This window comes from Sturnira hondurensis, unplaced genomic scaffold (genome assembly GCF_014824575.4).
Source record: "Sturnira hondurensis isolate 20B ecotype Veracruz unplaced genomic scaffold, ASM1482457v3 Scaffold0020579, whole genome shotgun sequence".
NCBI classification, from domain to species: Eukaryota; Metazoa; Chordata; class Mammalia; order Chiroptera; family Phyllostomidae; genus Sturnira; species Sturnira hondurensis.
The window spans coordinates 2,640,393-2,666,710 of NW_028093210.1; the positions used below are offsets into that span (position 1 = coordinate 2,640,393).

Genomic DNA, 26,318 nt, shown 5'->3' on the forward strand with positions numbered 1-26,318 from the left:
AGCTAGGGCTCTTCACCTCTTCCTGTGCTGGCTCCGCCTCAACCCTCCTTCCTGTCTGATTTCAAAAGCCAACAGCCTATCAGGCAAATCGATAAGCCACGACTGCTTTGCTGGTTCTTGGCTTCATCCCTGCCCCCCAAGTCAGAGAGGCAGGGGGTGCCACCAGGATCTTCATCTGAGGACCCAGTGCCCCTGCAGACGTGATGCTCAGGAGACAGTGATGTAATCAAAACCATGAAGGAAAACAGGCTCCCCATCAGTGAATCTTTGCTTTTGGGGGGTGGTAGGGGAAGCAGTAAGGATATTCGGTGACTTGCCTGAAGCTACACAGAGGGAGTTTGTCTCTCCGGAGCTTGAGCCCCGTCCTCTCCTAGACTGGCATGCTCTGGTACCCTGCGCCCTCATCGCCCCTTCTAACCCCCCTGCTTTCCTTCTTTCTAGCTCCCAAGAGGCACCTTCAACCCAGCTGTACCCCACAATGTCTTCCTGTGAGTTAAGGCAGGTCACCTGCACCCCGAAACAACAGAGTGTGGTAGTTCACTCAGAGCCCAGAGATGGACGTCAGCAAGTGGGCTGTATGGACAGGCAGGCGTGAGGCGGAAGGACATGGCCCAGTGTGAAAAATATGACAAAAGTTACAATAGAGGAAAAGTGCAGGACATTCTCCAGCCACAGGGAGCAAGTCACAGAGAAAAGCAGGTGACAAGGTGGGAGCCAAGTAATAGGGGCTTCAGTTTTCCTCAGCAAGCAGGTGGGAACCAGTGATGATTGCAGAGCAGGAGAGTCTAGGGTTTAGATGCATGCAGCAACCTGTGTATAAGGGGAAGTGGGTAGTGTGTGCATGTGTGCGTGTGCATTTGGCCTTTTCTCACAAGCTGTGTGTATGAGGGGAGGGGAGGGGAGGAGGAGAGGGGAGGACACGGAGGCAGCAAATTAGAGGTGTTCCTTATGGTGGCATCCTTCTGTGCCCCCTCCCATTAGTGCTTTCTGAGCACCTAGCACCTTGCTAGGTGCTGGGAGACACACAGTGGCTCCCCTGGGGAAGCCTGATGAGGCTGTAGGCAGGCAGAGCACAGACTGGCTGCTGCAGCCTCAGCCTCAGGGTGCAGTGAAGGCAGCTGAAATGAGGCCGCCCACAGGATGTTGGAAACCGCAGGGGCCTGGGGGGTATCTGTCACCTGAAGGAGGCCAAGAGGCCCCTATTCTCCTCCCTTCATAACTCAGAGTGGATAGATTCTGAGCACAAGAGGAGACAGCCTCCTCAATGGGGATCTCAGGGAACATCCTGGAGTCAGCACTCGCCTGCTAATACCTCTCCTCCTAACTTCTAAGCCATATCCCACCACCAGACAAGGCTGGTCCATGGCCCCTTCTGCCGGCTCCTCTGTGAAGAGAAGCTGGGGGGCTTTCTCCTGACCCTCCTGAGGGTGTTTGCATATTTGGGGCGGTGTCCCCCTGGTTGTTCTCATTCTGGGGCTTTCCGCTCACCCAGAGCTGTGGTCAGCCTGACAGGCAATAGTCTGAGCCCTTTCCAACTCAGCAACAGCTTGAGGCTTCCTGTCTGTAGGGGCGGGGTCTTGCTGGGGTTGTGAAGGGCCCCAGGGCCCCCCTTGCTTGCTAGAGCAGGGCTGTGGTTCTTTTAATCGCCTTGAGTGACGATGCCCAGACCATGGTGAGGCCACCGGAAGTGGGACAGGCTCAGGAGATCCTCACACCACAGCCAAGTGTGATTGTTGCAGTTTCGCTGAGTAGAGGATGTCCCACTGCTTCAGGCTCAGTATGTTTTCTTCTCATCCTCAGTCCCCTTCTTGGCAGGGCAGAGCCTCTGGGAGGGAAACCCTGTACCCATTGTCCACCACAAGGCCCATGGCTGGTCTGGCTCCTCCAGGCTCCCTGTAGGCGCTGGGGGAGGGCAGCTTTCGCCAGCTTTCCTTTTCAACCATTCACTTGGCCCTAATTTCCCAGTTTCTGAGTCAGGTCTAATTTCTATGGAAGGGTCAAGGTTATTTTCCTGGATACCACTGATTCTCTGGTTGTGGTGGTTTCTATATTGCAGTGGCTGGATTTTCACCCCATTTCCTGCTTTGCACACAGGTTCAAACTCCCAGCTGGAGCCCTGGTCAGGGCCACTGCTGACCCCTGCTGGCTTCTGGGAGGCATGTATGCAAACCCTACCAGCCAGGGTGTTCAGCCACAAAGCTTTGCCTTCTCGGCCTCTCCTGGCCTTCAGCATCTTACCTCTTTTAACCTCTCCCCCAACATCTCATCAGCCTGGAGTTGGTGGTGTTCTGAGAATCTGGGATGCCTTCCCAGGAGCAAGGGCTCCCAGGCCTCTCTGAGGGGAGCACACCCCAAACTGCATGTCCAGGTCCACGGTCTCTACCATGTACCAGTCCACAGTCTCCATTGCATGTGAGTCCATGGTCTCCACCACGAGACAGCAAAGCTGGGTAAGGACCCCATTCCCTCCTACTCTCCTAACCCACCACATTTCCCTAAACCAGTCCATACTAGGGGAGGAAGATCAAGCCCTTCATGTAAGAAACTCATGGTACCTTCGAAACCAGGTAAGACCCCATCTTGAGTCTAATCACAGCACCTGCCGGTAGCTCTGTGATCTGAGACCTGGTGCTCCTCTGGTCATCTGCCCCTGAGCCACATGTACAGGGGGCCAGATCCTTTCCACCTGGTCACAGGCCAGGACATGTGTGTGCAAGGAACCCTGTTTCACCTCCCTGAATTCTGCATGCCTGAGGCCTGGCTCACAAACCCCCTCTCCAGAATGCCATCTCTTCAGGTCACCTGAGCACTGGCCCTCATGCGGGGTACAAGGACAGGCTCCACTAGATGGAGAAGCACCAACCTGTCCCCCTCCCTCCTGGGGCCCTACACCCAGGCCAGAGCACACCTCACACACATTCTGTTAAGATGCAGATTTTGACTCAGTGGGTCTGGCGGTCTGAGCCTGCATCTGTGACAACGTTCAGGGTAGGCTGCGGGCCTTGGGTCTCCTTTGAGCATTAAGGGCTGGAGCTCAGCACCTGGTACGGACTCTCTCGACGTGGCTGTATGGACTAATGTGGATGAATGAACATCTATTATGGAAGAACCAAAGTCAAATGAGGAGCCGGCAGGCCTGGGTTACCCCTTGAGATAAAGAACGGGCACAAAGGCCTTCTGCACACATACTTTGGTAAACAGCAGAGGCCTGTGTGTGAAGCTCATGGCCAGTTTCCCTCACTAGTTTTCTAGAGTGGAAAATTTGGAAGGTTTTCATAAAGTATTTTTGTTTTTATTGCACATCATATAAAATGAACTACACTGTATTTAAAAGAGACAAGACATTCACAAGGTGCAGACCTGAATTAACCTTCCCTTCCAGGCCTTACCCATGTCCTACACTGCTCCTGAGGCTGGAGTCAGCTTTAACACACACCAACCGAACCAGGTCACGGAGAACGTGCTTGTTCTGGGGACTTCAGAGCTGTGCTGGGTCCTTCTGCACTTCTGTTCAGTTTGGAGACTGCTGGTGACAATGACAGGTGTCTGGGCAGGACAGCAGGGCCAGCAGAGCACCTGGTGCACAGCAGAACAGGAGGCCTGTGGACACCTAGTCTGCTGGTGGAGACTGGGGTTACAGCGCAAGTGCTGAGAAGGAAGGAGGACAGGGTGGGCTGGACATGTCTCAGGGATGGACGGACTGCAACTGATGGACATAGAAAGCGAAAGATGTGCGAAGTCAGGCCTCGCCCTGGCCAGCGGGCAGAGGCCCACTGCCCTTCTGAAACACACACAGGCCTAACAGGGTTAAAGGGAGACAAAGAGGAGGCACCAATAGAGGGAGGAACCAAGGGCTCTAAATCCAGTGTGTGGCAGGTTCCGATTCCCACTCCAGGAAGCAGAGTGGGAAGGAAGCTGACGCATGTCGGTGCCATCACCAGTTTCACAGGGGGAGCAGATGTGGTCCCAAGGCCCAGAAATGTGTGTGGAGGCCTGGATTACCAAAGGGACCACACACCCTCACACGGGCTCTGCTAATAGCCATGGGAGGGGAGCGGGCCACGGGCCGGTCGCTGTGGTCTGCCCCTCTTCTTCTTGCCCATGGGCTGCTGCTTCTTCCTCTCAAACTTTTCCTTCCGGGCCGCAGCAGTGGTGAAGGTGATGCAGTTGGCGTCCAGGAAATCCAGCAGCTTCCCCGTGGCCATGCGGATGCCCTGCTGCTTCAGCTCTGCCTGCAGCTCTGACAGCTCAAAGGGCTGGTACAGCAGGACCTTGCGGTAGAGGGCTGGTGTGGAGCGGATGTAGCACCTCACTGCCTCCTCCACGTCCACTGCCTGCGAAGCACTGACCCCCTTCTCGCCCTCCTCATCTTCTCCTATAGACTCAAAGGCCACTCCAAACTCACTGGAAGAACTGAAAAGAACCAGGTATTAATATTTTGTGACACCCCTTCCTTCCAGCCCGCCCAAGACCAGGAGCTTCTTTGAAGAGTGTTTCTCTCTCCCCTGAGAAACCTTGCGCATGGCATGGATGACCCCCCAGTGCTGTGTCCCTGGCACGCTAGCTGCCGGCCTGAGCAGGATCTCATCTGAGCAGGAAGCAAAAACTTCCATCGACAGTGTCCTGTCCCCACGAAGGTGGCTTATGGGGCGGGCCCCACTCAAGGGAGCGTCCTGTGGGCTGCAGGTGTGGGAGCTCCGAAGGACTGCTCAGGAACCCACAGGGGCCTACCTTGAGCCCCACCTGGATATCCTGTAGTTCACGCCCAGAAAACTGGGGTTTCTGAACATCAGCAATTGGGCTTTGCTTATGCCAACTCTCAGACCCACTGATCAGAGGGCCTATGAAGCCACTGGCCCTGCCCTCTCATCTGGTTACCTCTGTGAGCTTAAGGAACTGTCGCTGCTGTCCACAGAGGTAGCCGTGGACTCCTGGGAGGCTGGGAGCTGGGCATCGTCATCAGGGCCTAGAGGCCCCACTCTGGCTGGTGGCATGTGAGGGATGCTTCCACCAGGCTGCTGCTTTTGGTGTCGGGTGCCCTTGGTCTTGGCTGGCCCCTTGGATCTTTGGGGAATAGGATCAGAAGGGGCCTCCGGTCTGGCGCAGCCTGCTGCCTTGGATCCCTTGGTGGTTTTGGTGGCATGGGTCTGGCTGCAAGAAGCCTCCAGAGGCACCTGTGAGAACTGGCTCTCATCCTCGGAGTCTGACTCCAGTGTCTGGTGAGTGTACTGGAATATTTCCTTCAGTTTCAGGACCATCTGGCGTTTGGGCAGAGGGCGTACCCCAAACCTGAATGGGGAGACAGGTGAACTTCAGCAAAGAGCAAACAATTGTCTACAAACTAATGGCTTTGTGTAACTGAAATCCTAAATGCTTGACTTCTAAGACCATTCAAAAATTAGTGTTTATCCTGAGTGTCAATTGAGCTTACTCTGAAGAATATTCCAGAAAGGTTGTTCCCCACATTCTGAGCAACGGTGGTGGCAATGACTTTCCTGGGCCCAATGTGAAGTGTAGCATTCACTAGGATATGAGAGTTTTGATCTCTTAAAAAAACCACGTCTCCTTACTCAGATGGTTAAGGCCAGGGTCCCATCTCCACCCTCGAGATATATGGGGACCTGCCACCTGATGGGTAACCTGAAGGAGTCTCACTTCTTAGCTTCTTGGGGCCTGGGTGACTTGGGGAACAGCATGTGAAGAACTGGCAGGGACACAGGTCCTCTCCCTACAGCAGCCTCAAACCACAGCCCAGGATGGATCTGGTGGCAGGTCCTACAACTCCCAGCCTCAATATGCCTGGTCACTTGCATGAGGGAGGGAACCACTAATGAGCAAGCTTTCAAGACCACCACCAACCTATCCAGTTCCTTCTTTAGTACCGGGGTCTCCATGATGGAATACCGTGGCATTGGCGTTATGGGTACTTTGGGGGGCAAGTTCTTCCTCCGATTAGCACCTTCTGGGTAGAACAAAAGAAACACATGGTTTATCAGGAGTGACCTGGGTTTACCTTTGTCGACGTTAGTGTAACCAAGAGAAGGATGCACTTGAAGAAGCCCAGTCCCATTTGCTCCAAGCAGTGATGTCCACCCCTTCCCCGTTTGACTCTGGCATCACGTCTTCCTGTTAGAAAGCGTCACTCAGCACACAGTGAGGGCCATGGCAGCCTGGTGCAGTGCTGATGCTGTGTGAATGGGGCAGTAGCAGGAGTGGTTGCCACAGGCTGGGGGGCTGGGGCAATGGCAATGACTGCCAGTAAGTATAGGATTTATATCTTAGGTGATATAAATGTTCTGGAATTACTGGTGATGGATGCAAAACATGATGAGTATACTAAAAACCACTGAATGATACATTTTAAAGAGTGAATTTTATGGTCTGTAAAAAATGTGTCAATAAAACTGTTATTTTAAAAAAGGAAATGGGTACTTTTATGCCCTGGCTGGTGTGGCTCAGAAGATTGAGCGCCATCCTTTGAACCAAAGGGTCACTGGTTTGATTCCCAGTCAGGGCACATGCCTGGGTTGCAGGCCGGGTCCCCAGTAGGGGGTGTATGAGAGGCAGCCACACATTGATGTTTCTCTCCCTCTCTTTCTCCCTCCCTTCCCCTCTGCCTAAAAATAAATAAAAATCTTTCAGCCCTGGCTGGTGTAGCTCAGTGGGTTGAGTGCGGGCCTGCGAACCACACGATCGCGGTTCACCTCCAAGTCAGGGCACATGCCTGGGTTGCAGGCGAGGTCCCAGCAGGGGACCCACAAGAGGCAACCATACATTGATATTTCTCTCCCTCTCTCCTTCCCTTCCCCTCTAAAGATAAATAAATAAAATCTTTTAAAAAAATCTTTCAAAAATGAGCAATTTTAAAGATAAACGGGACAATTAGGAAAAGATGGACTTTGGTTCTTACTCCTTTTATGAGCAGGGAGCCCTTTGAGACTCCAGTGAAAACAATAGGCTGTCTCCTATTGAAAAATGCACAAAATTCTTTATATAATTTCAGAGTTTGTCACCCAATAAAGCCCGCCTCAGATTCAGACTAAGGCCTCTGGTCTAGTGTCTCCTCCAGTGGTTCTCACAGCACCAGCTGGGAACGGGTTAGACATGCAAATTCCTGGTCGTACCCCAGACCTCCTGAAACAGAAACTCCGGGGTGGGGCCTGGCCACTTGTGTTTTAATAAGTTCTCCAGGCAATTCTGATGCCCACTCGAGACTGAAAGTGCTGGCCAATGATGCCCAGTGGTGTAGGGTTTTTAAAAAAATATTTTATTTATTTATTTTTAGAGAGAGGGGACAGGAGGAGAAAGAGTGGGAGAGAAACATCATTGTGTGGTTGCTTCTCATGTGTGCCAGGCATGTGCCCTGACTGGGAATCGAACTGCGATCCTTTATTTCACAGGCCGGCGCTCAATCCACTGAGCTACACCAGCCAGGGCAGTGTAGGATTTTAAAAGGAAATGAAACACCAGGTCGCAGGCAGATGCTCTGTCCATAAGCTTTGCTTCCCGTTACTAGTCACTGCTCAGTGCCACTCTACCCGCTGGGGGAGGGGGCAGCACCTTGAGGGCCGACACTGACATGAGATGGGACGTGGCATCCTCCACCAAGAATGGACTGAGGCCCGTAACAGGCCTCTCTCTCAGCCCCACCTGTTGTTTTTAAACTGAGATAAAATTCACATAATAAATTTTTAAAGTAATTCAGTGGCACTTAGTATCTTCACATTGTTGTGCAACAACCCTCTATCTAGTTGAAAGCTGTGCGAACCCCCCAGAGGAAATCCTGTAACCAGGAAGAGCCTCATCCTCCCCGAGGCCCCTGGCAACCACTAATCTGCGTCCTATCTCTGCGGATTTGACTGTTCTGGTTCTTTCGTATAAATGGAATCATACAATATGTGCTCTTTTGTAACTGACTTCTTTCACTTAGCGTAGTGTTTTCAAGGTTTATCCACATTACGTCATGTGTCAGTGCTTCATTCCCTCTTATGGCTGAGTGATATTCCACTTTTTGGATAGCCCGTATTTTATACATCTACTCAGTCAGTTGAGGGACATTTGGGTGGTTCCCACATTCTAGCTATTGTGAACACAGCTGCCGTGAACATTTGGGAACAAGGATCTGTTGAGTTCTAGCTTTAATTATTTTGGATGTATATGTAGGAGTAGAATGGCTGGGTCATAATGGCAATTCTATGTGAAACTTTTTAAGGAACAGCACTTGCCCAATCTTAAGACACACCTGAAGTGTGCACCTTGGCCTCTCAGGGGTGCTGGTTCAGTATTCTGGAGTGGGGTCCACAGGCAGGGATTTTTAATAAGTGCCCAGGTGAGCTGTAGGGTCCAGGCAAGTTTTGGAAGCTCTGACGTACTGGCTAAGTACATGTTTGATAGTAAGTCCTCTCCCTCAACTGTGGAGAGGGGTCTGCAAGGCAAGGAAGGGGCTTGCCACAGGTCAGCAGGCCTTTCAGCAATGCCACCCATGTTGACATTAACGATTTCCACCTGGGCCCTTAGTGTAAAAGATAAATAATTCTTTCCACTACTCACTTGGCTTCTCTAACCCTTCTGATTTCTGACCTCCATCAGCTCTCGATGTCTGGGCCAGAGAAAGAACCTCTGGAGACTTCTGTTCTTCTCCATCCCAATCGTCCCACAAGCGTGAATTCAAGAAGCTCAGCCGGCTGCTCCCAGGGGAACTGGCCTGAGGGGATTTCTCTTGAGACTTCCTTTGGCCAATGCCACTTCCTCGAATGGGGGTGGTGCCCAGGAGTGCAGGGGAGTGGCAGTCACCACTGTCCAGGGCTTCCCCGGCCCTACCGCCTGGGCTACTGGTACTCAGGGGGCCAGTCCGCTCAAGGTTCAAACTGTCAATTGGGATTGGTGAGAGAGGCTCGGCATGCCAACAGCAGTCAACAGTTGGAACGGGGGTGCCGCTGTCCAGCACAGGGCTGCTGCTCGCCTGACAGGAAGCCAGCTCCTGCTCATCTTCACTGTCTTCCACCTCCACCACTTCACTTGCTGTGGCCTGATTCAGCAGGCCCAGCCTAGGCAGCGAGTGCTTCAGGAACTGCCCACTGAAATCAGTGCGGGCTCCCGAGGTTGGAGAAGGAGCAAGCAGAGAAAAGTGTCTGTGGCTCCTGGGGGAGGGACTAGAAGGGCTTCTAGGATTGACAGAGGCTGGGCAGGATGACGATGTGTGGGGCACAATTACTGAAAACTCACTAGTGGCTCTGGGTCCATCTCTGTTTTCTAATGGGGCTCTGGGCTTGAGCTGAGCCTTTTCATATCCTGACATCCTGGACCTGAGGCCCAAGGTTTGGGTCTGCAATGAGTAGTCGCGGCTTCTGCCGGCAAGTGGGGTGGCAGGCACCAGCCATGAAGTGTCCGAGGTGCTGTCCTTGTCAGGGCTGCTCTTGGGGCTACAGAACAGCGGGGGGGTCCCTTTGCCACCCACATAGCCCTGGTTCCTCGACAGCCGCCCCTCCTCCTGCTGTACTGGGGTGTCTCTCCTTGGTGGGCTTTGGGAAGGTTCCTGATCTGCATCAACGTCGATGATGGAGAACAGGTCAGAGAACTTGGGGCTAACTTCTAGAACATTCCCCTCTTCCAGGGAGCCATTAAAAACTGACTTTATTTTGGTTTGTTCTCGCTCTGGCTCTTCATCTGAATCCAATAAAAGGATAATCTCATCTTCCCTGTTCCTGCTGGATGGAGAATTCTGAGATATGGAGCTCCAATGGCCAGGTTTTGCCTGAGTTAGGTCAATGGATGGAGACTTTTCTGATGAGATCAAGACTCCTTTATTTCTGCCCTCCAGCAGGGAACCACGTTCTTTGCCTTTCTCACAGCCTGGATGGTTACGTAGCGTGAGAAGGCTCTGGCCCCTCTTCTGCTTCGATGGTGAGTCCTGGGAGGCTGCCCTGGAAGCTCTGCCCTGTGATTGTGGCACTGGTAGGGACAAGTCTCTTGTGCGATGGGGGCGAGGGTGTGGTTGGCGGGGACTCCTGCCTGGAGGAGGCTGTGATGGGACAAAGCACGGATATGATGCAGGTTCCTGCTGGCAAGTGGGGGGATGGGAGCTCTCCCCCACCCTTTCTCTGATAGTGCCGTTGCCTCTCTTGTGATCACTTGTTACTTGGGATGGCTCAGGGTATCCTCCTGGAGTTGATAAAAAGGGCTGTTTATAATCATTGACATCAACTGAGCACAAAAAGGACCCTTCCTTTCTCTCTGCTGGGCGGCCCTGAGAGGAGCTACAGGAGCTAGTACACTCCAGGGCTTCCTTCACTGCCTCTGCTTCCTCCTCCCCGTCTGAACGCTGGCCCTTGAGTGGCAGGAATGTGGACTGTCCCACACTTTTCCTCTTGGCGGGGGCCTCATCTCCTCCCTGCCCAGATGATTCCATCTGCTCTTCATTTTCTGACTGTTCATTAAACTGGACGCTTGCTAGGATTTGCCCAGAATCTGGACCATCTTCTCCAAGCTGGTTAGTTTCTTCCTCGATCTCTGGAGCTCTTTCCTCCTGGAGCAGCTTTCGCTGAGTAGCTGCGAATTCATAAATTTCTTCCATTTCTGCTTCATTAACCTTTTCTTTATCTTCTTCAAGGCCCTCGGATTTCAACAAGGCTTCTGCTTCCTCCTCTTCACCTACCCATATTGACCTTAAGAGTTCTTGGAAGTTCTCTGCTCTGCTTTCACAAGCCTCATCTTCCTTCTCCTTCCATTGTCTGCCCTCTGAGTCCATCACAACAGATGCTTGTTTGCACAGGTGAGCAAGCTCACTCACGCCAAACCTGCACCAGAAAACACCAAGCATCATCACCATCCTGCACAGAAACTGCAGCTGGGAGCCCCAAGCACAGGCAAGAATTAGAATGGAAGTCCTCACAGGGAGGACAATTGTGACTCAGACCTGGCCTTCTCCCTACTCTCCTAAAACTAGGATGCATGTGCAAACACCCCAGGCCACTCAGTTTGAGAAATATAGACTGGTGGGACTTTAAGGCAAGGCTCACTAACACCACTGCACAAACAGGAAGGGGTACATCAGGCTGAACTGCAGACAACTACAATTGGTGGTGCTGAGAAACTGGGGGGCACATGCTGCCTTGAAAGGTATCCAATGCACTGTGACTAATGCAAACCAAAGCCCGCTAAACCTGTCACAGGTTAGCCCAGGCCAATGAGTGTGCCAGCCTGTCACCTGCTTGCAGGCTCTGTGGTCTAATCAGTACATTTGAAACCCTAGAGGCTGAACCAATGCTTTCCTAAGAATGCATCTGGGGGCTCTGGCCAGGTGGCTCAGTTGGTTGGAGTATCATCCCATACACCAAAAGGCTGAGGGTTCAATCCCCAGTCAGGGCACATGCCTAGGTTGCAGGCTCAATCCCTGGTCAGAGTGTGTATGGGAGACAACCAATCGATGTTTCTCTCTCTCTTTCCCTTTCTCTCTCTCTAAAATCAATGGAAGCATGTCCTTGGGTGAGGATTAAAAAAAGAGAGAGAAAAACGCATCTGACGGATGACATGACCTTGGATGAACAAGGTTTTTTATTCTAGAGGCCTTCATGCTTTGTCCGGAGGTAGAACATGTTTTTCTGTTGAGTTACCTGCCACCTCTCCTGAGATACTGGTGTGGACAAGCTGAGTAGGTGCAAATTCATGGGAGGTGGACTAAGCCCACTATCCACTTTTGTCCTCTGGGACTGGGGGAAAAACTGCCACTGTTGAATCTCAGCACTGGAACAACTGAGGAGCAGCAGTATTCGGGGGGAGCTGAGGCTGAGGGCCACTCTCTCATGGCACCCAGGGAGCTAAAAGCCATGTGACTCGGCAGAGGACTCTTCAAGCAGCCACGGCCTTCCCGCAAGAGTCCATTTCTGGCCAGATTTCCTATCAATATGCCTTGTTCAAGGTCACCACTGGGCATAAACTTGGTACTAAAAGGAACAGAAAGGACTCAGCCCTGATCCTCCCATGAGCCATCAACCTGATAACACTCGTCAGTTAATGTCAGAAGCCATGAAGTAAATGCAGACCTGCAGGCCAGGGAACTCAGCTCGGGGGCCAGCTGGGGAGGCAGGCCAGTGTCCGCAGTGTAGAGATACTGCAGGAATGCACGGGTAGCCTCCGTGCTCACGTCACTCAGCAGGACGCGCTGGGTTCTTAGGTCACCATCTTCTACAGCGAAGAATCCTTCACTGTTCACCTGAGGGTGCAATAAGGTATAGGTTTAGGTTTACTGACTGGACAGTCATGATGTGGGACGAAGCAGATGGTCTTGGGGAGGGCGGTCCTGTGAGTCTCTAATCCTACAAATGGCCTCAGCCCAGAGACGAGCACTAGCCAGTGTCACGCCATTTTGTAGACTAGAAATTCTGCACTTTAAGCCACAAAATAACTGTTTTCCAAATCAAATCAGGAATAGATGTTCAAGAATCCAGATGGTTCCCTCTTGACAAGACAGTTCAAAGGCACTAGAACTTTCTGAGAGACCAACAATGGTTTCTTGGATTCTAATAACACAATATTCAAGTCAAACACATGTCAACACAGATATGTCTGTCAGCAGCTCAAATTTAAAGATGTCAATTTTAAGTCTTCATAGTTATGCAAATAGAGAAAAAAGAGAATTCTGGGGTGGGGGAGGAGGATTTTTATTCAATGGTACAGGAACAAGAAGTGACGTTTCCCCAGCCTGATGTCATTTCCTCATATCATGTCCTAACCTCAAACATGTCTTTTCCACAGCAGTGTAACGCTATGACGACTACAGACAAAATGTTTAGGGCAGTGGGAGGAGAGCGGGGAGCGAAGCGAGATGGGTGAAAGCATGGGGGGAGCGGAAGCGAGGTGGCTCAGGAGCGGGGAGCCAGGGGGACAGGAAAGCAGAGAGACAGCCTGAGCAGAGTGACAAGGAACAGACAGGCAGAAGGGCAGGGAGGGGGCGAGAAAGACAGAGGGAGAGGAGGGAAAGTGAGAAGGAGAGATGCTCAAGCGGGGGTGGGGCGCTGCACCAGACACAGCTTGTTTACCACAGACTTACATACTGAATGAGACGAGGGCATCGGGCATAAAGCACAAACTTGTGCGCATACAGCACCTCCCCGCTGTCCATCTGAAACTGAACGTCACTCAGGTGCGGGTTATTGACCATGGCACTGAAGTCAGCAACCAGCAAACCAAGGGAGAGCTGAAACAGGAGGAGAGCCGTCACTTCCATCCACCACTTGCCTCTCTAACTGTGCAAGTTCCCCAACTGGAATGATACTAGGGTGGCCAGGCAGACTCTTACACTCCTCTCAGTAGGGTTCCTACGTTGGAATCCACCTTGACGTTACCTTAAGTCATTCAGCAACACAGAATGGCAAAACACTAACTTTTCTCAAATGCTCTATCACATTGAGTTCTCTGGCCTAGAATGGAAGGGGCCAGCGGACGGAGAGGCATGGGCATTCTAAAAAGACGGGGCTGCGGCAGTGGTAGCTCCTGAGCACCGTGTGTGGCAGGCCTAGGGTTTCACAACATTGTGGTGTGGCCCCGAGAAACTTCCCGGCCTGGTGTAACAGATGAGGACCCCCAGGCCATACGGTTCAGGGACCCAGATGAGAGGAGCTCCAAGCCCTCTACGTGCCATGGTCACCAGAAGAACTTGGTATGATGCTGACATACTAAAGGTGTGACAACCACTCTAAGGGAAACCAATATCTCACATAACTCATCACCAATGCAGAACATGAACTACTAGGGGGAGGCCAGACCAGACCAGCATGTCGGAGGGCAGAGCGAATCCTGAATGAATGAATGAATGAATGAATGAATGAAACTCTAGGAAAGGAGTGCACAGAGCACTCAGCTGAATGAGGTGACCTCACAGAGTAATGGTGGGCTTCTGGGATCCCAGGCAGAGCAGGCTCCCAGGGCTTGGTCAATGAGCTACCCCCACAGTTCAGTGACAAAATAGACGAAGCCTCATGGCAGACTCCCAACTAGGCTCTTGCCTGACTCAGCTCAAATACAGTCTGGGGGCCCAGTGGACTCCTACAAGGGCCTGAAGGCTGGTGGTGAGCTGACCGCACTGCACATGTGATGAGCACCAGCAGCCAGGACCACAGAGCCGGAGCAGGGCGGGGCCCCACAAAGAGGTCCTTACCGAAGCCTGGCCACCCATTTCCAAGTGCTGCTCCTCAGCTGGCAGGACAAACCCAGTCAGTGGAAGGCCACCGGGCAGATCCATCCCTGAGAGAATTCACAGGTTAAAAGAACATCACCTCCAGCCCTGGCTGGTGTAGCTCAGTGGATTGAGCGCGGGCCTGCGAACCACACGATCGCGGTTCGATTCCCAGTCAGGGCACATGCCTGGGTTGCAGGCAGGTTCCCTGCAGGCCAACTCCCAGGAGGGGATGCACAAAAGGCAACCACACATTGATGTTTCTCTCCCTCTCCCCTTCCCCTCTAAAGGTAAATAAATAAATAAAATCTTTAAAAAAAAAGAACATCAGCTCCTGGCAACGTCAGCCTCCAGAGCATCAACTGTGGGCTGAGCTGACCCCAGAGGGGCCTTGGACCTCTTCAGTGAAAGTGATACCACAAACCACCTTTACCACCACCCCCTTCCAATAGAGAGAAACACAAGCAGTAAAATAAACAGAGTTAGGCTACCCATCACTCACTCTGGCCAAATGGCTCTATCCTTGGTTAAAGTTTAAGGAAATGGTGATATTTACCTGTGTCACATTCACCTTTGAGGGGAAGAAAATGAAAGCACCTATAGAGACTACCATTTCTCCCCATCATACAAGGACACACCAGGGAACCTTAAGTCTGAGCTGCCTCATGGTCTTGGTCACAGGGCAGCAAGGGCCCAGAGGGTGGGGTGGTCCACAGGTCCCACCCTGTGTCTCACCTGTGCTCTCCCCAGAGTCAACCAGGGCTCCACTACTGGGCAACTGGCTGCTGCTCAATCCCTCTCTTGCCAGCTCCATGAGGTCCTGCAGGGCCTGGTACTCCCTTTGGCTGGCAGAGGGTGGCGGGTTTCTGGGACAGGTGCTGTGGAGAGCAGGCGGCATGTGCACACCTGGCTGTGGCTGGTCAGGTGACACTTGCGGCGGCACGGGCTCCTGCGTGAGACCCTGAAAGAAGTCAGAAGCCAGAGTGACCGTGTGCCTGCCATAGCACCCACCACCCAGACGGTCCCTGATGGTACCGGCCACCCCAGAGGAGCCCCGGGAAGCCTTGCTTCATCACCATCTGTCACAGGCTGTGCCTGTGGCATCCACATCTTCGGAAAAATTCCTGGGCGCCCCTGTCTCCTTAATGTCATCTAAGTGGCCTCAAGCAAGTAAATACTGACTCTAGGTCCACCTGCATCAGGCTTGTCTAGTTTCTGAGCCCCATCACAGGCAGACCACGTCAGCCCTCTGGGAAGGGGCCTGGGATCGTGCGTGTTGAACAAACTCTACAGGAACACAGTATGTTTGGGACCCAGTGGTCCTCCCTGTTCTTACCAGGAGAGCCATCTAGTCACTGCCAAAGGAAACACCCTATGGCCGACACCCTTAGGCTATCTCCTTTCCCCTCCTCTCCTTCTAGAACTTTCTGTCCCCCCCCCCCTGCTGTTGATTCCCAGTGCTGCCATCCTAGAGCTACCAAGCCCTCCCCGCACCTCCCAGAGCCCAGCCACAAGTGTCTGGAGGGGAGGGCCCACCTTGGCAGACTGCTGGGGCGCCACGGGAGGCACCAGGCTTGCCGTGTAAAAGGATTCCAGGGCCCAGGCCCCAGTCAGGGCACTGCCCTCCCACAGAAAATTCTGCTTCCCTTCAGGTGGTTGCAGACACCTGCTGGCCTTTTCTAGCTCTTCCTTTAAAAGTCTGCTTGCAGGAAGTGGTGGCGTACTGGACAACGCTACTTCTTCTCCCGCAAAGAGCTGGGCCACACGATCCTCAATCTGTCTTCCTGTGGTCTCCGAGTCCTGGACTAACAACCGGGGTGGAGAAAGGGGTGCTTTCTTCTTGCGACTCTTCTTCTCTAGAGAAAGAGAAGTGACAGTTAATAACAGAGTCCCCCACGTAACCTGTGGCCCGGCAGTGAGCCTCAGCCGGAGGCACTAAGGCGAGGCTCCCCTGGAGCCCCCACTTGTGGACACACGTACCTGTTGTCAGTCTTTTCCTCTCAGAAACAGCAGGTCCCAGTGTGAGCACCGCAGGCACAGCCGCCTGCTCCATCTCGGACCGGGACAGAGCCATGGCCACCTGCAGGTCCTCTGATAGCACCTCAGGCTCACTGACCTTCCGCCTCTTCTGTGGCTCCTTCTTCCTGGGGGCTCCCTTCCTTTTCAGACCTCCAACGTGATTGCTGAAGCTTAAAAGGCAGCCAGACAGAAAGGTTAGTGACAGCCAGAGTTGTGAGCACATCCTATTCTGTGGTGGTTGCCACTGGACCAGAGGGGGCTGGACCCCTTCTCCTGTTAAGGGAAGAGAAAACAGGTAAATGTGGACCCTCCGGACAGAGGCATCAAGCGCTCTGGGAATTCACTGTGCTCACTCCATGCCTCACACAAGCTCAGACAGTCCTGGGCCAAAAGTTCAGCTCAGTCCAGGCACAGAAGGGTCTGGGTCCTGCTGCGTGATTCTGCCCAGCCACAGTGGGGCGGCAGTGTCATACCGGCACACCCTAGATGTGGCCAGGCCCTTCCGGTCGAGTCAACATTCGATGGCTCCTCATCAGCACCCCAGATTCTCCCAACTTCTGCCCATTCATACTTCAGATGCCCCTTAGGTGGTCCTGGACACAATGGCCATGAAAGGACTCCTTCCCTCCTACAGGGGCTGCGGGGCTGCAGGGCAGTGCCTCTGCCCAAGGCCTGAAGGGCCTCTCAGTTTGGATCACCAAAGTGGTCAGCGGGCTCAGAGGCCAATGTACAGTGACTTGTTTGGCTTGGAGGAGATTTACTGAAAGATTTTCTGGCTGGAGAGAACCTAGACTGCCCGCTGACTCCCAACAGGCTGGGCAAGAAGCAGAAGGGTAAAGGTGAGAAAGAAACCAACAGCAATCCCAAGATCACCTTCCCTGCAGCTGTAGGGAATTCTGGAAACACCTCTGGCTTTCACAAAATCTCATGCTCTCCACTGGGCCAGCGATGGCTCCAGAATCTCAGCTGTCATCTCAGGAGATCTAAGCGAGCCCTAATTCAGTTCTAACTTCCAATAACCACAGCCTCCAAAAGGGAAAGGAGCCACCCCAACCTCCTGGGGCCCTGCCATTGTGTAGCTGCACCTCTGGACCCATCAGGCGGGGCCTGGGCCCTGATGGAAGCGGGTGAGGGGTGTAGAGGCGAGTGGGATGCCCTGACCAGTACATGTGCCCTGGCCAGGGAGGCATGACCACCCCAGAGTTCCAAACACCCCAGGCTTGGCCTTAAGGCAGGGAAGGCTCAAAGTCTCAGTGAGGGGATCCAGTTGTAGCTTTCTATTTTAACAGCCTTCTAGAAGAACCCTCACACACCTTGTTTCACTTCTTGGAGGTATTTGAAAAGCAGATTTATTCTATCTGAGTAGGTAGATTCATTCAGTGTGGTCCTGGCAAAAGGCAAGTCATCACTTAGGTAATGTCTATTCTCAGCCTTAAGGCTTCCAGGTCTGCAATGCTAGTTAGTGCTGATATGCTAAAACGCAGACAGACTCACCAGCAAAGACTCAGCCTCTGCCCTCCCCATCTCAGCAGGGACCCAGCTCACAGGCCCAGAACCCATGTGCACGGCAGTGGCCAGCACACACTGCCTTTGGCATTCCCTTTGCTCTTGACAGCTGTCCAAGAAATCCTGAACCCACAGCAGTCCAGGGCTAAAGCTGTCTGGGTTCCCTGTAACGTCAGGGTCTACCCTGGCACCCATAGCAGCAGGGCTGATGCAGCACAAAGCTGACCCTCCGCCACCTGTGCGCCTGTGGTTTGCATGCTGAAGACTTGTGTCATCAGCAGGGCCTCCTATTTTAACACTTAAGCTTTTAATTCATGCAAATGTTTTGTAAAGGCCTATGGTTCCGTCTCACCAACTCTTTGAACTATGCTGAGTAGTCTTACATTAACAGTATGAACATTGGACTATGCTGACATGCCAGCGAGGCTGTACCACACATGAAACAGATGTGGTAAAGGGAATTACCAAATTCTTAGCTCCTCTGGAGGGCACTGACCGCAGGGCTTTGGGAATGAAAAACTCTCAGAGAGAAGGATCTCAAGGAAACTGGTCCAACTGGTCATTTCCACAGACACAGACACACCCACGTGGACCATTTCGAAGCCAGGCAGGATGCAGAATCTGTCCCCTACTCAATCCCTGTCGAGGCCATGACTGATTTCCTCCTCATGTTTCATTTCCAGAATCAAAGAGGGCTCAATTGAGTGCTAACACTACATAAAGTTTTATTTTTTCTTTTAAAAAACAAATCAGAGTACTTCTTTGATTTTTCCTTTTCCATTTGACTCACCTCGATGCCTGTGCCAGTGTGCCGCAGGCCCCCTCGGGCTGAGCTGTCTGCAGCCGAACAGCCTGGAGCAGGAGCTGGGGGCCAACCTCCATCTTCACTGCACACTTTTTCACGTGACTGATTCTGCTCTTTGGGGTGAGAAATGGCTTGCCACAAATTGGGCATTCAGGGATCTGAGGTGCAGTAGGTCTCATTGCCTTTTCAGCCTCATCCAAGCACCTGAAAGGAGACAGTAAACACAGGAGAACTGCCTTCCCTGGTGGGTCCACATCTACAAGGACATGCTGTGAGCCAAACCTTATATCCCCCAAGCCAGTCCCTCCACACAACCCGTAGTCAGCCTCCAGATATGGAATTTAAGTATATGTTAGCAAAGGTGACTGAAGAAAGCAAGGACAGATTAAACACTCAATCACAGAGTCACCATACGATCCAGCAATTTTACTCCTATGTGTATAGCCAAAAGACCTGAAAAGAGATACTTAAGCCAACACATGAAATGCATGTTCATAGCAGCTCTACTCACAATACCCAAATGGTAAACAATGGAAAAGTCCATCAATGGATGAGTAGAGAACAAGATGTAGTCAATCCATACAATGGTATATTACTCAGCCACGAAAAAGCACGGGCACATGCTGCAACATGGGGGAACCTTGAAAACACTAAGCTGAATGAAGGAAGCCAGACATATGAAGGCCACCAGTGTGTGATTCCACTTACGTCCAGAACAGGCAAATTGATAGAGACAGAAAGCACATTAGTCATTGCCAGGGGCTGGGGGAGGGGGACATGAGGAGAGAGTGCTAATGGGTACAAGTTTTCTTTTTGGGGTGAAGAAAATATCCTAAAATTGACTACGGTGATGGTTGTATAACTCTGTATTACTAAATGAAATTCATTGAACTAATCATCCTAAATGCATTAATTGCATGTGAATTATATCTCAGTAAATCTGTTAAAAAATAAAAAGCAAAGGCAGGTTGACACCAACTCTGAGGGGCTATTGTAAGGTGTTTCAAGATTACCCCTACAGCCACAGGGGCCCCTGGCCCTGGTCACACACACGGGAAAGGTGACAGCTGGGCTGCTCCTACCAGTTCACATGCTGCTCCCTCCGTGCCACGTTCATAGCCGAGAGATTCTTTTGACAGATCTGGCAGAAGAACAACCCCTTCGCCTCCAGGCTATCGTCATGTGCGGAGGCTTGTTCCTGCCGAAACTCCTGCTGCAGGGCCAAGGCCACCGCACCGTCGCTCTCTGTGGCTGGGAGCCAGGGCCCAGACCCTGCGGAGAAGCACAAAGGTCCGTGAGGACGAGCTCATCCTCAGACCTCTGCACATCTGTCAGATCTCGTAAGACAAGGACAGCGGGTGCTGCGTGGAGAAACTGGACCCTGTGCTACTGCCTCATGGCAGGCACCATCCAGTGAAATGGGACAGGAAACGGGGCTCCTTCAACAGCACTTCTCAAATTTTTACTGCATGTAAAAATCCCTGGGGACCCGGCTAAAATGAAGGTTCACATTACGAAGGTCTAGGTGGAGCCTGAGCTCCTGAATTTCTAACAACTCCCAGTAAGGCTGATACTGAACGTCCAGGACCATTTGTTGAGTGTCAAGTCCTAGAGAACTTTCATTTTTCCCATTTCTGCAAAAGTCAGCTGCCATGGACATGCCAGGTTTATAAGGCTCTCTTCCAACAAATCCAAGTTTTCTCTTCTTCAAAGTTCAACCTTTCCTACTGCTATGACCTTTGTTGCCCATCCTGGAGGAACCAGGCCAGAGTGAAATGCCTTGAGGTGGCTCCCAAGGTAGCACGCCTACCTCCGCCACCCGGTCACGTCTGATGCTGCTGAAGCAGACCCTTGGCATTCGTGATGGCTATGCCCTGAAAACTTCATAAATTGCCTATTCTTGAATATTACGAATGGCCTGTCATTCTTTCCACCAAAGACAGAAAAGCATCATGGTTTATTTTGTGTCCCCTCCCCCCCTTTTTTAGGGAAGCAGTGGTTTCTCTCTCCTGAGCATTACCGGGTATGATGTGAAGATATATGGAAGCAACTGAGCCACACGTAGGAGGGGCCCTGGGCTCACACACTGGCTGAGCAACTCCTCTGCACCCTCTGGGTGCTAAAGGGCTCAAGGACTGATGCCACAACAGGTGTCACCTTGCTACTTGTGTGGACCTTTGGGGTAGCCTGAGAATCATCAGTTCTCCTAGGGTGAAATATGCAAATGCAGTCCCATGAGACCACACGCTCATTAGCCACACACCTGTCAACACAGTTTCTTCCTATTCCTTTTCCTTTTATATATTTTCATCAAAAATAAGAATTCATACTGTTTAGGGGATAAAGACTGGATCCACCAGACATTATGTGCTTCTTGGGGTGGTGCACAGCACCTGCAAACCACTGATGCCAAACTGCTTAACCTGGAGCCAATGAGACCTGTCGATTCCTCAGTGCGATGCAACACAGAGGTTGCAGGAAAGGGTTAAATGACATCATGAAGACACAGTCGAGCAAATCCAGAAAGTAGTAAATTTTAAGACAATTACCTGGACTCTTCAAAAAGTATCATTAAAACAAAGACAAAAACAAGACAAGGGGACTGTTCTAGGCTTTAGATCTTAAGAGACTATTGGCTATGGCCACTGATAATGTACAAACTTACAGTTCTGACAAACCCTTGGACATCAGCTACCAAAGTCATTCTTGGGACAGTTGGGGAAATGTGACTATGAAATGGATATCAGGCAACATTATGGAAAGAGGTGCGCTAATGCTACTGTGCTTACGGAGAACCCAGGGGTGGAGCGCCATGACGCCTATCGCTTACTTTCACATGGCTTGGAACAAGCACATACCTCTATAGAGACATAAAAAAATATATGGCAAGGTGTTAACAACTGTTAAATTTCGGCTGAGAACCTAGAAGGTTTGTTGTAAAATATTCTTTGACTTTTCTATACGGAAAAAATTCAAAAGAAAAAGTCAAAACTAAAACAAGAGAAAGAGGTAACTTGTCAAAGAAACTAAGTGAGTAATGACCCAGGGACCTTTTGTTCTCTGGCTAGACAACACGAAATGGCAAAGGAAGAATGCCAGGCAGAGCCCACCCTCAGTAGAAATGCAGTGAAGGTTGGCTCCCTCCTGTTCCCCTTCCTCCAGAATTAGAACTTACTCCTGTTGGGAACACAGAAAACCCCCATCATACCGTTCCCCACCATCATTGCCTCTGGAGGGCCCTCTGGGACATTTTCTTCAAGTGCAGCCTGGAAGGAGCACCCATCCGAAGTATGTTTCAAACGCTCGGGGTCTGCTCTCTTGAACTGCTGCATGCGTTGCAGGACCACCTCGGCCGCCCGCGGCTTGGAGGGACTTGGCACCATCACAGTCAGGCAGGGAGGAGGGGGCTGGGAGTTGCTGTTAGGAGCAGCCTCTGAGGAGAAAATATTCACATGTGTCCGTTCTAGGTGGAGAAACAAAACACTCTGCCACCAAATACAGGTTAGACATAAGTTTCACGGGGGTCCTTTACCAACTAGTTTAGGTTTAACCCTCAAGTGTGAATAAGACTGAGTATCTCTTGGTAACCTCAGTTTGTGGTAAGAGAAATGTACCTGTCATAAAGATCTATGACAGGAGAGGGAATGGAGAGGGAGTACTCTAACGAGTATGGGTTTATTTGGGGGTGATGAAACATTTTAAAATTAGGTAGTGGAGATGATTGCACAACTGTGAACATACTAAAACCATTGAACTGTACATGTCAGAAGAGTAAATTTTACACAATATGAATATCTCTATAAAGCAGTTATTAAAGAAATATTAATGACAAACATTTATATCTTTCTAGGTCAGAAGTTCCCCTTTAACTTTGCAGATGGCCCCCAGTGGTCATCCACAAAGCCCCTGAAGTTGTATGTCAATTTTGCAGGTATGCGTGGGGGTGCGGTTTTCTGTGGAAATCATGCACACCTTTCACTAGACTCAGAGCCATGCTCTTCTCAGTGAGGAGCATAAAGGACCACCAGCATTTTGGCAACACTACTGAAGACTTACAACAGCCTCTGGGAGCTAAGTCTTTACCACCACTCCATTCAGAGGTCATGCCGGCTGCCCTGGACACAAAATATTATGTATTTAAGATCAGGAAGTGAAGGTGAGAAAAACTTAGAAACGGAAGTTTGGAGCCCAGAGACCTTGTTCTGTATTAGATATGCAAGGCTAGTTTCCCAGTTCTGCCTGAAGAATATATGCTAAGCATATGGTTAGGTACATCAAGGACAGCACAGTAATAAAGCCGCTTTAAACAAATGAACAACAACAACAAAAAGGCAGGGGAAATAAAAAGGTATTTGAAAAGGAAAAGAAAGAACTTGAGGATTCTCCTGGAACTTAAGTTCACATGGTACCCACTATGGAATGATTTAGAGAAAATGAGAAAAGTAGCAATATTCTCATGTTTATGTAATTCATATGTAATGTGAGTCAACTATATAATGTAAACATTAATGGGAAACTGGAAGAGGGCCCCAAACATAATCATGTGGAAAACTCACTCAGGGGTTCTATTTTTTATGACTATTATTTAAAACAGGAGTAGGCAAACTATGGTCCTTGGGCTGGCTGCCTGTTTTGTAAATGAAGTTCTGGTGGAACACAATTCATTCACATATTGTCTAGGGAATTGAGGAGTTGTGACAGAGGCCGTATGGCCCACAAGGCCAAAAAAATTTACCATGCTATTTGGCACTTCGCAGAAAATTTTCCAACACCTGGTTTAAAATACTACAAATCACCACTGGTTTCCTCTCTGGGAGTTCTGGCAGTGTTTCTGACTGGGTTACCTGTCTGGGAGCTCCATGCACTCTCCCGGAGCACAGAAGATGCAGGCATACTTCCTTCCCCATTCTCAGGGGGAGCTGGTTCACTCTCTTGCTGCTTGGGTGCCCCTTGTTTTTTCGTCCTTGCAGCCTGGCTGCCAGTTCGGGTCTTCCTTTCCCTAGGGCCTTGAATGGTTTTGCTCTTGGTAGCAGTTGGTTTGGCTTTCTTGGGTCTGCTTGTTATCTGAGTGTCGTTCGAGGCCTTTTTTGTCTTCCTTTCCCCAGATACTTCCTTGGAGCCGTTCTTTTTCACCCTTTGGAAAAAGCTGGCACAGAGTTCCTTAAAATCATCATCTGACTCATCCATCATCTGACCGGTGTTAAGGCTTTCAGAGTGGTTTTCAGAGGACTGAGGGTCAATCTGGGGGCCCAAGAATGAGCCTAGCTGGGCCTCATTCAGAATCACAGCTTCTTTGGGGTTCTTCTTGAAATCTCACTGAGATATCTGGAGAGTCTGCACAACTGAGGAAAAAAGCACTGTTTTCCCCTCCATAATTATTTAAAACATTTTCCTTCAACTTGATCCCATGTTAAACAGCATGTTTAAAGCTTCCCTCTATTAAAGTTCACATCTGAGAGGTTTGGATGCCCAACAGAAGCCTCCAAGATAGAACACACATGAAGTTGATTCTCAGGTCATTGTCCAAGATCTCCATGGTGATAAAGCACACTTGGTTCATTTAATTTCACATCTGTGGAAAACCAAAAGCAACTAGGTATAATTAGACAGATACTATCATTTTGTGCCATTTCTTCTGAGAAGGGATAAGAGCATGCAGAGTATGGGAGTAATAATGCCCCTGTCAGTACTCAGGTATAGCTTGGTTAACATAGACCCATCACCCTATAGGACAGCACAACACAAGGTGGGCATGGGGGGGGGTTGTCTAAAAACCCATCAAAGCGCCCTGGCTGGTGTAGCTCAGTGGATTGAGCATGGGCCTGTGAAGCAAAGGGCTGCCAGTTCAATTCCCAGTCAGGGCACATGCCTGGGTTGCAGGCCAGTTCCCAGCAGGGGACACATGAGAGGCAACCACACACTGATGTTTCTCTCCTACTCTTTCTCCTTCCCTTCCCCTCTCTCTAAAAAATAAATAAGTAAAGTATTTTTTAAAAAACCATCAAAGCATATTCTGTCACAGACAGAAAAACTTGGGCATCTTGGAACAGTATTGTTTTTACTGAAATCTAGAGAATAAGTTCCATGAAGTGCGGTCACCACAAAAACATGATGATTCCCAAATTCAGAAAAACTATCTCTTAGGTCTGTGCTGGTCCAAGGCCTCTAGCTATAAGAAGCTCTATCAGCAGGCAACAAAATGAGAGGGAGAATGAAAATGAATATGCTCTTGAACACTCAGGAGATACGAACAAATAAAAGGAAAGAACACACGAGGCTCATCCTTCATTGATACAACCAATTTTTCCAAGTCAAAAAGGGCCACTTTTTCCATCCTCTCACCCCAGCAAGAGCTCTCCAAACTCAGGTGACTAGAATGCTGTCCAAATGCAAGGGTTAGGCCTTACCGGCCTGATATTGACATCCGCACCGTTTAGTGGGGTTCAAAAATCAAAACTGAATGACTCAGTGGCAAAAAGTTCATTTCAAATTCACTAATGTAGTCTCCACTGTCCAACTAATCTGATTAATCATCTAGTTTTCCTATGCTAGGCAGACACAGTCCTACAATCGACTTAGCATGCCTGGCTCTTTCACATCTTCCATGTCACCTCCTTAGAGGTGCTTCCCCTCATCCTCTAAGTACACTCTCTCCATCCCTATTATTTTCTTTCATCACACAGGTTTCACAATAGCACTTATCACAAGTTATAATCATATGTAATAAATAACGTTTATTGAATGCTTTCTATATGCCAGGCATCAATGCAACTGCTTTACAAGTCTAATTCATCTAATCCTTGCAACAATCTTATTCGGTAGAATCTATTGTCATCCCTTCTTTACAGCAAGGAATCAAGCATAAGAACGAGAAACAGGCTCAAGTTCACACAGCTTTTGACAACAGGGCAGGGATCAAACCCGGGCATTATGGTTTCAAGGTATCAACTTTTATTCATTTACTTATTATTTGCCCCCTACTAGCTCAAAGCTTAAAGAGAGCACACAGATTCATATATCTTACTATGTATTCTCTTTGGCTGATAGGCACCTGACTTGCAAAAAGTACTCGTCAATCACTTGTCAAATCAATTAACTGCAAAGAGTCTGGTATAATAGGAGCGAAGAGAAAGCTGGGGTGGGAGAGGAGGCTTCAGCAGAGATCTGTGTCCTAGCGTTTGGAACATTAAGCTAACCGAACAATTGTATCCTGTTGGATGTGGACCGCTATGGCAAATTCCACCCTCCACACTGCAGTCTCCACATCTCTGTTGCTAAGACAGTTCATCTGTACGTACTCAATAAGCATTTGCTTAACGAAGTAGCAGGTCCTACGAGACCTCAAGTTTCCAGAGGGCCGGCGACTTTTGCCTATTCAGCTTTGGCACCTACGGCTGCGCCAGGCTCCTAGCGACAGCTGAATGAATGGAAACGTGAGGGACAGACCATTCAGTTCCCCTCAACCCGGTAACACACTGGAAATGGGTAAGGGGCTCAGCCTGGGGAAGGGCTGCCAAAGATTCTGCCGACTAATTCCGATCGCCAGACTGTCCCCCGAGCAGTGACTCCGTGGGTATCCGGATCCCCCCTCCTCTCCTCCCTTCGGGCAGCTCAGGCCTCCTCCACCCAAGCACTGCTCCTGCCTCTACACCGCGGCTGGAAGGGGGTAAGAAAGGCCCGAGATGGCTGGATCTCCAACACCCGGGTGCATACTCCTTGCCCCAAAGCCCAGCCCCTCCTACCTCCGGCGCCGCCGCGGCACCGTCTCAACGGAGAGCCTCAAGCCTGCGCATGCGCTATGCGTCTCCCCAACCC

General features: G+C 50.6%; 1 protein-coding gene across 3 annotated transcripts; it reads right to left on the reverse strand.

The window, feature by feature from the left end:
* Positions 1–3,944: 3,944 nt before the first annotated feature.
* On the reverse strand, positions 3,945–26,318 carry SLX4 (SLX4 structure-specific endonuclease subunit). 3 transcript variants are annotated; one of them, XM_037029858.1, is made up of 15 exons: positions 26,246–26,318; positions 23,348–24,075; positions 21,712–21,936; positions 19,586–19,775; positions 18,489–18,707; positions 16,154–16,362; positions 15,710–16,029; positions 14,909–15,134; positions 14,156–14,241; positions 13,049–13,195; positions 12,042–12,211; positions 8,551–10,796; positions 5,860–5,962; positions 4,879–5,289; positions 3,945–4,413 (listed from the first exon to the last, which is right to left on the reverse strand). In XM_037029858.1, exons 2-15 carry the CDS (start codon positions 23,691–23,693, stop codon positions 4,035–4,037), a joined length of 5,277 nt encoding a protein of 1,758 aa, XP_036885753.1. In that variant the 5' UTR covers positions 23,694–24,075; positions 26,246–26,318; the 3' UTR covers positions 3,945–4,034. The 3 variants fall into 3 exon arrangements, with proteins under 3 accessions (XP_036885753.1, XP_036885755.1, XP_036885754.1); XM_037029859.1 differs by lacking the exons at positions 3,945–4,413; positions 4,879–5,289 and adding an exon at positions 6,911–6,965 and having other exon boundaries at positions 5,920–5,962; XM_037029860.1 differs by lacking the exons at positions 3,945–4,413; positions 5,860–5,962 and having other exon boundaries at positions 5,149–5,289.

Excerpts from the sequence above, each read along its gene's own strand:
- SLX4 (XM_037029858.1), bottom strand. The coding sequence starts at position 23,693 with ATGATGGATGAGTCAGATGATGATTTTAAGGAACTCTGTGCCAGCTTT. Across the intron at positions 21,937-23,347 it reads TGCATGGAGCTCCCAGACAG|AGGCTGCTCCTAACAGCAAC; the intron begins GTAACCCAGTCA and ends TTTTCTCCTCAG. Across the intron at positions 4,414-4,878 it reads AGTTCCTTAAGCTCACAGAG|TTCTTCCAGTGAGTTTGGAG; the intron begins GTAACCAGATGA and ends GGTTCTTTTCAG.